This window comes from Copadichromis virginalis, linkage group LG23 (assembly GCF_057382275.1).
Source record: "Copadichromis virginalis isolate Kocher_CV1m ecotype Utaka linkage group LG23, C_Virginalis_male_GT1.1, whole genome shotgun sequence".
NCBI classification, from domain to species: Eukaryota; Metazoa; Chordata; class Actinopteri; order Cichliformes; family Cichlidae; genus Copadichromis; species Copadichromis virginalis.
Window position 1 is genome coordinate 21,528,949 of NC_140639.1, and position 13,107 is coordinate 21,542,055.

A 13,107-nucleotide genomic window follows, 5' to 3' on the forward strand; every position below is an offset into this window, starting at 1 on the left:
TAAAACAAAGTCCAAATTAGAATGAATCTAGTCAAAAATGTATGAAACTAAGACCGAAGACAACAGTGAGAGTGAAAAAACCTCAAATAATGTCAAAAACAGTCTAAACTATGCACAAAGCAGTCCGAAGCCAAGTTAACACCTAAATATGAAATCAAGAATAAAACCTGGCATTACAAAGTCTGAAACGTATCTTAAATCAAAGACAAAGTGGAAGCTTGTCTAAAACCAAGTGCAAAAGCAATGTATGGCATGTGTAAAACCAAGTACAGACATGCAATCCAAAAATCGTGCCCTGATCTGAACCTCATGGTGTCAGTCTGAGATGAAATGACTGTGACAAGCAAATCTGACAGAAGAACTCTGAGAACATCTCCAGTTTTTCAAAGCTTGCTCACTTCACATTTAGTAAAAATATACTTTTGTGCATATATTTGTGTAACTCTGAAGTTCACAGATTCAGGACAAAGGTGTCAGCTTTGCATTCTTTTATCAGGCTCATCTTCCCCAAAACCGCAGAATCAGCCGTCTTCCAGATAACCTTACACAGGTGAAAGACGCCCACAAAATGCCCCGTGGACACAAGTGTAATCTGTAGAGGCTGTTCTCCTCGCCGTGCAGCACTTCCTCCCCCACTGTCTGCTCGTCCCATGACCCTGATCTCACCCCTTCCTCCTCCTCTCCCAGATCAAAAGCTCGATAGAGGAACCGCGTTAGACGTGATATCACTCTCAACACTCTGTGTACACTGAGGTGGATGCTGGGAGGATTGGGTTCGCAGGTGGATTACTCACCGTCACCGCAGGAGTTTGTGGAGTGCGAGGGCGCTTCAGGTGGTCGTGTCAAAGCGTGCTTCATGTTGATGGCACGCAGCTTTTAAGGGGGGAGATCCTAAATCTGGAAGCTAACAAGTATTATGTTTGTATATCCAATTCGTCTTTGCTCCATTGTTACAAAAGTGTGAACATAACCTCTGGAGCTGGTTGCTGATTGGGTTAAAGAAGTGTAAAGATCAACTGCAGTATGCAGCAGTTTGCATATAATTTGTCTTTTCTGTTCCAGCCCTGCAGGTTTGGCCGGCAGCCCCGTCATCTCCGACATCTCCCTGATTCGCCTCTCGCCAGCTGCAGTGGCCACGGGTGACTCTCCCTTCAGCCCGCCTCACCCCTATGTCAGCCCTCACATGGAGCACTACCTGCGCTCTGTGCACAGCAGCCCCACCCTATCCATGATCTCAGCGGCCCGAGGACTCAGCCCTGCGGACTGTAAGTTCACCCATCTTCTCTTTTTTTATCTATGAGACAAAGAAAGACATTTATTTCTCTGTCTGCTTTTACTCTTCCACGTTGTCCAATCAGTTTTCAGGGGACAAATTCAATCTATATTGTTGTAAAATGTAACATTATTTCAATGGATTTTTAAGCTTTATACATCATTTACACATTTTACCATCTTTGCCTTAGTTTAACTTCAGGACCTTAAAATCCTTATTTACTTTTATATAACTGTTTTTCACTGCCATCTTCCCAAGCTGGCAGACAAAACAAATACGAGTCAGTTAATATTTTTTTGTGCATTTTCATAATTCATTCACGCTTTGGACAAATCACTTATTGGAGGATCTCTGCAGATTATCAGGTATTGGAGAAGGATATTTGCTTTGTCTCCTTCTAATTGTGGATACATGTAACCATTTTAATATGTCTAACTAGTCTTTAAGCTGAAATCAAAAACAAATCCCAGCTAAACTGAAGCTTATCTAATCCAAGTGTGAAACCAACTCCAAAATCCAGTCAAATGCCATTCAAAACCATGGACAAAACCAGTCTAAAAGCCAAATATAAAAACTAATAATACATTTTTAATTGGTTTCTTTCTAAGAAACCAAACTGCAGGCTCTTAACATTACAATATAAGTGCCTTGAGGTGACTTTTGATGTGAGCTGGAGCTATATGAATAAAAGTATACCAATTGAATGTACCATAACCAAGCCAAAAACTAGTGTATGAGAAGTATCTTTTTAAAAATGTAGATATTTTAAATTCTTTTGAATAAATCCAAAGATATGAAGCCATATCTTTAACCTTCAAGCCAAATAACCTCCAAGCATGTTAGGCTAGTTATATTTTGTATTTATCATAACACTTTATGGTTTTATTTCCACTGGTTGAAAACTCCTTTGGAGCATCGTTAAGTAATATTGTGATTTTAGAAGGAACTACTTGTGACTCAGTTGGCAGTCTGGGTTTGAAGTGTTTGGTGACATGTTTTGGGGTCTTTCTGCAGGGAAACCTTGACCTCCTCATCCTTCCACATTGATACTAAGAGGATTCTTTTAGAAACACTAAGTTGAAATTGATAAAACAGTGCTGGCAAACCCTCAACAACCCCCCACCCCTCCTCAAAATCTACCCGGACGTGATGACAACTCTTTCCTCAGCGCTGAATTACAATAACAGATTGGAGCGCGGTGGTGGGACGGGGTATAAATCTTCTTTTACAGTCTGTCAGTGGTAATGTGGCAAACCTTTTAATGTGAAATAAGCAGCCGCGCCTGAGATCGGCCCGTGATAAAGCTGCACCGAAGGAGAAAAGATTGTTGAAAGACAAGGTGTTGAGTTTGGAAATGAAGACTGCTAGCCTTCCAGGTGACCTCTTTATTCACCTCAGCATGGAGATGTGACTTCCTGTTATTTTCACATCGCTGTTAAAGGACACTTTGGCAACAAAGAAATGTAATATGTGAAAAAAAGTCAACTGGAGCCCGTTTAAATAAGCATCTTTTTGTTTTTCGGAGGTTCTGCAGTTTTTAACCTGCTGGCTCTCTTCCTGCACTGCGTCTCTTTTCCCACAGCTTCATCTGATTAACTAGCTCTCTGGTCATCATTCAGAAGTTTTTAAGGTGGAAATGTGATCCTGTGAGGGCGAATTAAGGGCAGCTACTTCAGCTATGAAGTCAGCACGAGCACGGCGTCTGCTCTTTTTTACGCCCAGAGGCCTGATGTCGTCTGAAAGATCGATTAGGACTCGAGCAGGAGGTAGAGAGCCTGAAAAAAGGGAGCAAGACACAATGTGAGGACGTGGAGGAGAAAAACAGATTCATAATTCAGACTTTGAGGTGCTGACACATTTAAAAGGATCTTACTACGTGCAGATGTTAACACCAATACGATTCACGAGTTTGCATTATAAAGTAGCTGTAGGCTGCCTTTAAAATCTATAAACTAGATTAATTGGCAGATTAATTAAATGGCTGCAACCACCTTAAAAACTGAAGAAAAAGTAGTGAAATTAGGTAACTAAACTCATGATGTGAAAGTTCCTCCACTGTCCATCAAAATAATCAGTAAATCAGAACTAATATTTACACTCCGGAGTCTTTGACCTTAACATACACCAACAACATAAAGACTTGTTTTCCTTGTGTGACTGAAGAAATGGGGGGTTGGTGGGTGGGAGCACCTACACGGGCTGTTGCACATCAGCGATCCAGCTCCACCCCACTGGCCCCTCTCCCCATTCAAAGATCCCCTCAGTGTGAGGCACCAGGAATTTGCCCCTCTCCCCCTTCCCTCCCTCCTCCTGTTTAGCCATTCACTCCATCCCTGCATCCATCTATCCTCCCTGTCCTAATTTCCTGTTCTCATAGCTTTCTTTAACTCTGCTCATTCGCACCCTCTCTGCTTGCTCCTGCAGTGGCCCACGAGCATTTGAAAGACCGTGGGCTGTTTGGACTTCCTCCTCCTCCACCTGGAGCCAGTCCGGCTGAGTATTATCACCTAATGGCGAGCCACCGGAGCCCCTATAGCGAGCTGCTCATGCAAGGGGCCGGGGCCACGGCGGGGGCCCACCTGTCTGACTACATCGCTCCCATTGATGGTGAGTACCTCTGAGATTTGACTTGAAAGGTTTCCAGCTGCAGTTTCCTAACTTCTCTAAGCCCCTAGTTTTGGTTTTCTGGATTCCTGTGATTTTTAGGCTAAGAAGTTCAGACATAGTACGATGACAGTAAATGAAAAAATGTGAAACTGCAGTTTCTGTCATTACCAGTGGAAGGTGCCTCCAAAACCGAGTCGGTCCCCATAGACTGCCATGTTACAATGTCCAGCTTTACAGCAGTGATGCACCCATACATTCTATTTAACTTCGGCCTTTTGCCCCAAACAGGTCACCTGGGTGTAAAAAAAAAGAAAGGAAAGGGGGCTTTAAAATATCAAGGATATGAGTGACAATGTACGCCACCGTATGCTTTACGCAAATGGTGAAAATGTGTGGAAACAGTTTTAAAGTTGAAATAAAACCTACGTTTGAACCTCTTTTGGCTTTTCATATTGTTGATTTTGACTTTCCAATCCAATGTATAGAAAAAAAAAGTAAACCAACATTTCAGTTAAGTTTTTCTAAGTTTATCTTATTTGTTTTGTCTTTTCTTTGGGAGATGAATCACAAACTACAAGTGTATCTAATCTGAGTTGTATATACTTCTGATAACAAACAGTGTATCTGTGTATCTTATGTGTTTTTATAGGTTATTTGGGGTGTTACCGTGTTGTGAGCGTTATTTCAGGTGGCAAATCCTGTATCACGTGAAAAGTCAGTTCATCCAGCTGACTAAAGCGGACTGTAGAAAGGTCTCTTTTCCCACCAGCCCACCCGGCTCTACCCAATGAGCTGCTTTGACCCCGATTAGGGAGATGAAATTCGTATCACGTTGGAGATGAAACAGAGATCACAGGAGAGGTGTATAAATAAAAAAGCCCTGTGTACATTTTTCATGTCAAACATCTTCAAACATCTGAAGGGCTTCAGGTATTGGACATGTGCTGAGCAGCTCGCCTCCACACCAGGCCTCCACCAGCACTTTTCCGTAAACATGGAGGACTTATTGTGGTGCTGTGATATTTCCACTGTGGGGCACATTTGGCTGCAGTAGGTATATTTAATGTAATGGATGCCTGCTTTGATCCGGCGCTTTGCTCTGCACCTTAAAAGGGTACCCGTGTCTGAGAGTGAGACTAATGGTGGAGGGGAAGTCCTGGTGATGAACACCAGAAAACTTCATCTGTCTGAGTCATTGTGATAATACCTGCCAGCTTAACGCCTCTGCACTTGCACAGATGTGACATTTCCTGTTAGTGTTTCTCATACAGTAAATTTCTAACTGGGTTGTAGGATATTTATGGCCATCTTCCTGCTCATCCTTTACTCACCTTTGCTTTTCTAGGTGCTTTACATAACTACTGTGTGCCACAAGACTCATATAAAAACACAGCAGGGAGAGAATTAGGTTCCTCTGGAAAAAAAAATCTTTATAAGAGATGACTTTTTCTAGAATTGTGAGGCGAAAGATAGAATTCTGGTTGTTTTCCTCATAAATCTGGCTTTTTCTGTCAGAAATCTAAAATTTTCTAGTAGAAATCTGACTTTAATCTCAGAATTTTGAAAAAAAAGTTATGGGTACCCATCAATATATATTTTTTATTGGTCATAATCCCGAGCAGGTGTGCTGGAAGTGTTAAAAACAAAACTGGAGTGTGAGAGTATGAGAGCTGTTGATTTTTAAAAAAATATTATTGTTGGCCTGTTTTTGACTCTCGTGTCTGGTGTGGATGCACGTATATATTTATTTTTTTGCTTTTTTATTGGGTTTTGTTCTAGGCACATGCTTAATAAGCAAACCTTGAGAAACTAGTTGATGTTACGCTTCAGAAAAGTCTCAAAAGTTATTCCAATGCTACTCATGGATTTAGATTGATTTATCTGAAGTGCAATTATGGATAACATTTGTAACCTGCCAAGGGACTGCATATATAAATTGTCTTTAAGCTAACTTTGCAGCAATGCATCAAAAGGCAACATTTGTTAATATTGCAATTTTCCCTTTCAATTAAAGTTTAAATAAAAAACAAAACAAAACAAAAGCAGCTTACTCTATACTCATCAAAGCAATAAGCTTATGCATTGCTTTTCAGCTGGTAGCTGGTTTCCAGTACTTATTTCAGGCCAGTGGTTGCCTTGGTAACCCGGTCACATGTGATACTTTTCCATTGGAAGTTGCTTTAATTTATTGTTAATTTGTTGCCTCAGTGATGGGACTGATAATTCCAACAGCTATGTGGCGAAGTTGGTGACCTTCATTGACATTGGATAGTCTCTCATTGCTGCATAGCTGTTCATACACTCTTTAGTAATATTCTATACAGCACTAGTTACACATTTTAACCATCCACCATGTTTTGCTCAAAAGGGTTTTAAAGGATTCTTCAGGACCTCGTGTGTTTCATGACTTACCTGGTTAAGTAAAGGTTATACTTACTCGCTGCAACATCTTGTGCTACTAACTGGTTTTATACAAAAGTAAAGATTGTCACCAGTTTAGCTTCCATTTGATTTCTCGTCAACACATAGATGTCTTTCATTAATTTTGGATGATTTGGATTTTAAAGTATTTTGAAACAGTAAACACACTTATGTTAAAAGTCTACCTTTAAGTAACCAGGTCGTGTGTGACTGCTGCATATATTTGCTGTCTGCTTGGAACAATCATTCTCACCTTCTTCTTTCCAGTAATATATGTAAATTCCAAAGCAGCTCAGGAAGTCTGAACTCATAGAAGAAAGCACAGTGATGTTTCCTCTATAAATGAACTATAATGAGCTTAAAGGACAGAACAACACATTTGCGTGGGAATTTTAGGTCTTTACATTTCTAAAACCTTTACATGTGGTTTCTTGCTGGAGTATCCTGAGGCTGTAAAATGAAAAGGAGAACTCCAGGTTGTAACTTGCAACCAATCTATGAGGTCCACAATGACACTGAAAACAGAGCACATCTGAAATTAAATATAAAAATACAATATATAAATGTACAAAATAACTGGTGACTTTAGGCCTCACCCCAAGTTTTACAGTGAGTGATACGGTTGCCTGCTGAGCCGCTCAACGAGCCGTCAGCGTGGGTTAAACTCTTCCCCACAGGCTTGTGAATGAGCTCGCTGTGTTATGGTGTTGGAGGCCAAAGTTGTGCTGCTGAGAGCTAAGGCAGGCTGCCAGCAGCGTGAAGCCGGCCAGCCGCGCTCACTAAAGCTGTCATAACTCAGTTTCCAGCCGTCCCGAAACACTATGCAGGCGCAGGAGCCAAAGCAAACGGAAAGCACGTTTGGCTCCGTCTCGCCAAAATGTCATTGTTAAGATATTCACTGAAACTGTGAGCAGGGAGCAGCAAGATCACTCTACCTGCCAAACACGGTGAAATATTTCCATTCTTAGAAATGAGGTGAGGAAAGCTGGTGATGTTTGAGAAAAACTACTCAAAAGAAGCAACACATAAGGTATCTGTCTAACAGGAATGCTGTCTAAGATGCTTTCTTCATATTCATCTTCTGTGGTTGCACTCAGTCCTACAAATATTTAGTTTTCCGCAAATCTGTTACCAGGCTTTTGGTATCAGAAGGTTTTGATTGGTTTGTTTTGGGGCTTTGTTAAAGCTGAGTAAAGATTCAAGGTGGAGATATTCAACACATGCAGCAGATCTACTAATTTCTGTTTTAAGATCTTTAAATCAGTTTTGTGTGTGTGTGGGTGAACAATTCCTCTCGTGTCTCCCTATCTTTGACACCATCTGTGGTAGTTTCATGTTGAATAAGTAAGCTCGAAGTTTTTATGTTTTTGAACGTAATCTTTCACACCATCAGATCAGTTTTGTTTTCAGTTTGACTTGTTTATATTATAATGATTTAAAAACTTTCTGTTACAAATAAAACAGTCTCACGCTGCAGGTGAAAGAACAGAAACTTGGCAAAGTCATAACATGAGATTTTATTTTATAGTGATTACATCTTTATTTTCATGAGAAAAGGTCATCTTTTTTTTAGGCATCGAATTTACTCATCTGTTACACGTTTTCATGGTTGATGGTCTGGTGTCTTTTTATTAGCTCCAGAATGAGAGATGTGCAAAGTGCAATCATGTAAAGTTAACCCAGAGAGCCGACACATCTGGGCCTAATCCGGGCTTCTTTTGGCACTTGTCGTGCTGGCGAGTGTCGTTTCTCAAAAACAGAACATCCTTGACCTCTGGCTGCGTTGTGGCAGCCATGCTAACCCCATGTTTATGCAGTCATTCAAGGCCAAAGAAAACTGCAGATGTGGGCCACATCTGGGCCAAACATTCGCTTCTAGCTGGGAAGCATCTTTGACTGGTTTTCCTCATATTTATTGCTCACATAAGGAAAATATTTTTGGCTATCATTTAGTCACTTTTGCTTAAATGTTTATTTAAAATTAACAGATGTCATAGTTGACAGACTCCTTGTGAGTTTTTTTAAGTGCTTATGTCAAAGTTTGACTCCAGAATAATCGAAAGTTTAAGCAGCTTATTGATTTTTATCTAAAGTTTATGACTTTCCTTTAATTGAGAGCCCCCCCCCTCCCCAAAATGTTTTCAACACACCTCACCCCCCCCCCCCCTCCCCAAAGCAGCTTCTAATATAAATCACAATGGAGAAGTGGGGGAGGCGGCAGTGGCAGCGGCGAGCGAGTCGAGCCGGGGTTTTCCATTGGTCCATTTATCAGTGGAAGTGGCACATTAATAAACACATCTCCCCAGAGGTGAGAGGAAGTAACAGAGATGAATATGGCTGCCAGTCCTGAACGGCGTCATACGAGCCGCTGCCGCCATCACCGATAACAGTAGGAAAAAAAAGAAAACCTCACCCCCACCACCACCATCAGCATCAGCATCAACCTGGGCTTTATCTGAGCTTCGTCTGGTTAAATGTCCAAATTAGCATCCAGCAACACCGGCCGCCCCTCAAACAGTAACAAACCTCCAGAGCTAAGATGTCCCTCGAGAATCGAGGAAATGTTTTTCCTCTTCTGTGGATTTGTTAGATCATCATTCAAATTCCATATGTCCCAGCATAAAGATGCCTCCTCCTCCTCCTCAAGTCTTTAAACAGGTAACATATGCTGCAGGACATACTTGGAAAGACCCTCTGAGCCCCATCGTTAATAAGCACGGCAGTGAAAGCAAACAAAGCAGAATTAATTGCTTGCTGAGCTCCTCGCTGTCGCAGGAAAAGCTCAACGTCAGAGCCTCTAGTTTCTGAGCCTTGGTGACAGGAAGTGAACCAGATGTGCTCCAGGAACAAGGACAGATTTTAACATTTATCTTAACAGCCCTTTTCCAAGCAGCATTTAGTGTCAGGTGTCCAATACAATGCTTTAATGTGCTTTAATTAACTCAGTTTTTGAGAACATTAGAGCCACCGTCAGTGGTGGAAAACTCATGGATAAACTCTTTCTTTAAATGTACATTTTTTAAATATTCCCATCTTTGAGGAAGATACCAGCTTCTTTCACTGTTATTATTTGGTAATTTGATGTGCAAAAATAAAGGGCAACTTTTAAGGCTTCCATTTGTTTTTGAGCAGCAAACAGATATGGCTGTGTGCACTATGTAGACTAGCCTAAAAACAGCATGTTGCAGATTAAGACCAGATTAACCTGCCACATTGTAGTCATTACCAGGGTTTCAGAAAACGTATTTGAATCTTCCCAGAGGCTTAGCTCTATACATGGTAATACCCACCATGATGTCACCCATGAGCTTGTTAACTCATATTTTGAAGTATTGTCTTCAGCATTGGGCTGTTTTTTTTTTGTTTTTGTTTTTTTAATCCAATTCACAGGGAAACGTGATATAACGTGCATATCTGAGTTTACCACCATTTCATTGACAGAGCTCAGAGATTCCAAGATTGCAGAGAGGGAGACACTGACACAAGATCTTTTAGGGAAAAAAAGAATTGAAAAGTTTATGAGCGGTAACAGATGTCATTCAGGATAATAGTGCTAATTATAAATATTGCTGATACCGTAATTTGTCAAATAATTGTGCTAATCTATGTGATGCACCGTTACAGTTTATGGGTGCAGCTTGCTAGCCAAGCTATACCAACCAGCATTAGCTCATAACTTCTTCCCATCCTTTCATTCAAATGTGGTCTGACTCAGAAACCCAACATGGAGATTGTTCAGTCTGCTCACTTTAAGGGTTCACCATGCCAGAAATACATGGGTGACATCATAGTGGCTACTGACATCTTTTATATACAGTTTGTGGGGATTGACTCACTCTGACTTCATAGGAAAAAAATATCTATAGTCTCAGGCTGAATCGTTTAAAATCTGTTTATTTACTTATGTCACATTAAACATTATTATTTAACCATAACACCTAAATACAGTCAGTGTGCTTCTCATTGTCTTCTGGACTAGCTGGTTAGGAAAAAAATGACAATTAAGCATGCAATGAGTTCTGTATGTCCGCCCAGTGTTACAACTTAAAGAAAAAGGAAGTTTGGAGCCTGTTTTACCTGCCTGAAGAAGAGTTTTGTTGTCTGAATTTACATGTCAGAGCTGAGATCGATCAGATGGTTCTGCATACATTTCCTTGCAGTTGAAATCAATTCTTTGTAAATTGCCCTCATTTAGCATCGTGAAGTCCAACCCAGACTGGGTGATGTTTATCTGGAGTAATTACGAGGAATTATTGCGGGAAGATTGATTGGTCGTGTCTGAATCTTAATGAGGTCGCCACATGTGGGCAGATGTGAGAGCTGCATTGGATTTCATGCAGACACATGTTTGGACTAAAGACTAAAGTTGTGAAATGTAATGATCAGACAGCTGCAGAGGAGGCTAATTCCCTGCTTCACTCTAAGGCCTGTGAGAATTGAAATGAGGGTTTTTCTCCAAAAGAAAACTTGGGAAAAAAACCATGTATTTGTCTGTAATTTAAGCCCTTCTCATGTTAATTTTTTAAAACAATAAACAGCCAGTACATGTTGACCTCTGTCAAACTCTCCCAAATCCAACCAAGAAACACATTGATTAAAAAATGTCCCTAATTTTTCTGATTTACGCAGAAGTCAGTTTTATTGATTACTGTTTAAACAGCACCAAATACATGTCAACGCTGTGATGCTGGGGATATGTTTCCCTCATTCTTCACCTTTGTGTCAGCCCATTAAGGACACATTTCATTGCAGTGCATTTGTATAAAATACAACCCATTACAGATGGTAAAGTGACCTGCCTGTGAGTATCAGGGATGTCTCAGTAGGATGAGGCACTTTGGGTACTCAAAGATTACACACATCAACCGAGCAACAGCACCTTTCAACCACCAAACAAACAGTTTCATATAGATGCATGTAAATTATGGTTTAACTACAGTTCTAAATGTGCCATCAAGGGACTAAGTCCTGTTATTAGCATATTAGCTTCCTTGTAAGAAAAACAAATTATTTACTGATGCTTCTTATCTACATGGACATAATAAATGTGGGGTCCTTTGTCCATTTGCTCAAATTGATTGAGTGCCATTGTGATGACAGCTGTTTTTAGATTAAAGGTATTGACCAGTGTCAGTGTTTTAGTCTCTGTGTTGGCTTTTTTCAAGACAGAAATGAACCTATCAGAATGACAGGGTAAGTTATCAGCTAACACAGACACCGATTCTTCCTAATTAAAAGCCAAATAAAATCAGAATTTTACTAAAACTGGAGGGATGGTCTGTTAGTACAATAACCACACAATAAGCCATATTATCTGTCAGATGATCATATGAAAAGTGCACCAGAAGGAACAAACTGATCGCAGCTTATAACTGTATGCTGATGATCTGATTTTATTTATTACCAAAATTAAACAAATCCTTTTAAACTTGGTCTAGAGGTCCATTCAGGAACATAGCAGACAGTTAGCAGCTAAAGCCCCTGTCAGTCAAGGCGGCACGACCTAATAATGCCGATGTCATGGTCCTGGGCCATGTTGGCCCAGTATTCTTAGTTTTCGTGTGTTTTGTATTTTGTTCTTTATTTATGCCGTGGTTCCTAGGTTGTTCTGTTAAGATGTTCCTTATTTGATTACCCCCTGTGTGCCCCTCTGTGTATCTGTGAGCCCTCGTTTCCCCTCCTTGTGTTTTCCCCAGCCCGTTATGTCTGTGCTCTCCCCGTGCTCTCTCTCTCCTCCTGTCTGAACCTCTGTGTACTTCCTGTTTTACTTTGACAGTCTCTTGTCAGTATGCGTCATGTTGTGTTCACTCCTGCCCTGTCTCATTACGATTATCTGTCAGCTGTGTTCCCCGTGTGCTCCCACTTCCCTCGTTAACCCTCTGTGTATTTATGTCTGTGTCTCCCTCATGACTGTGTGCCCCTCCGTGTTTCCTCGTGAGTCAGTTCCTTTATGACTTCACAGTTTAGTTTCATATTATTTTGTATCGCCTTAACTTCCATCAGCAATAAAACTGTGTTTTGAGTTCATTCCTGCCTCCGTGAGCTTGCGTTTGGGTCCTCATCCTGCCTGCACACAGCCTAAACATGACAGCCTTAATGCAATTTAAATAGGTGAATTATAAAAAAAAAAATTATTCCCCTGTATAGTTGTCATGAGGGCAAATTAACTACATAGGCTAAAAATGTTTTTTTATTAAGCTGTAAACACATTTATTTCTGCTGGAACTAAAGAAATTAAGTTGGACATTTTAAGTTTTGGAGCCCACCTCTAGTGGACATTAGCGGACCGGTTTATGTCCGACAATATTTTCACCTTTAAGGTGTTGCGGATAAATACAAAAAAATAAAGCCAGTATTGGTACCAAAAAAACAGAAGATTTATTCATAACACATGGGAAAAGACCCAGGGAAACCGAGTTAATGATAAAAATGATTAACAAAAATAACGATAAAAAAAACCCATACATTTCACACCCGAGCCTCAACTCTCGCGGCCCGGTCTCAAACGACTCACAGACTGGTAGCGGTCCCCCGGGGTTGGGGACCGCTGACTTAGACTGTACAGTAAAGACAGTTTTCATATAATGTTATGCAAATCAGCATCAGCATGCATAACTGTTAAAGCCAGGTGGCATCAGTGTTATACTTTATTCCCTATGTAAAGACAAACTGAAACCCAGCCTGCAACTATTTGAATTCTCCCTCCACTGTAAGTGTTCTTTACTTATTTTAGGAAAGTAGGGAGTTGTAAAGCGAAATACCCTGAAAACATGGTGATTCTTCTCAGTGTTGTGCAATCAAACAAC

At 40.6% G+C, this 13,107-nt stretch overlaps 1 protein-coding gene across 1 annotated transcript in view; it reads left to right on the top strand.

Annotated features, from left to right (window-relative positions):
- Nucleotides 1-13,107, top strand: part of LOC146680791 (transcription activator GLI2.L-like) — a 93,918-nt gene that overhangs the window by 61,999 nt on the left and 18,812 nt on the right. The window contains exons 4-5 of the mRNA XM_085448923.1: nt 1,063-1,265; nt 3,698-3,880. Of these exons, the coding sequence (XP_085305049.1) occupies nt 1,063-1,265; nt 3,698-3,880 (386 nt within the window). The remainder of the gene's footprint in view (nt 1-1,062; nt 1,266-3,697; nt 3,881-13,107) is intronic.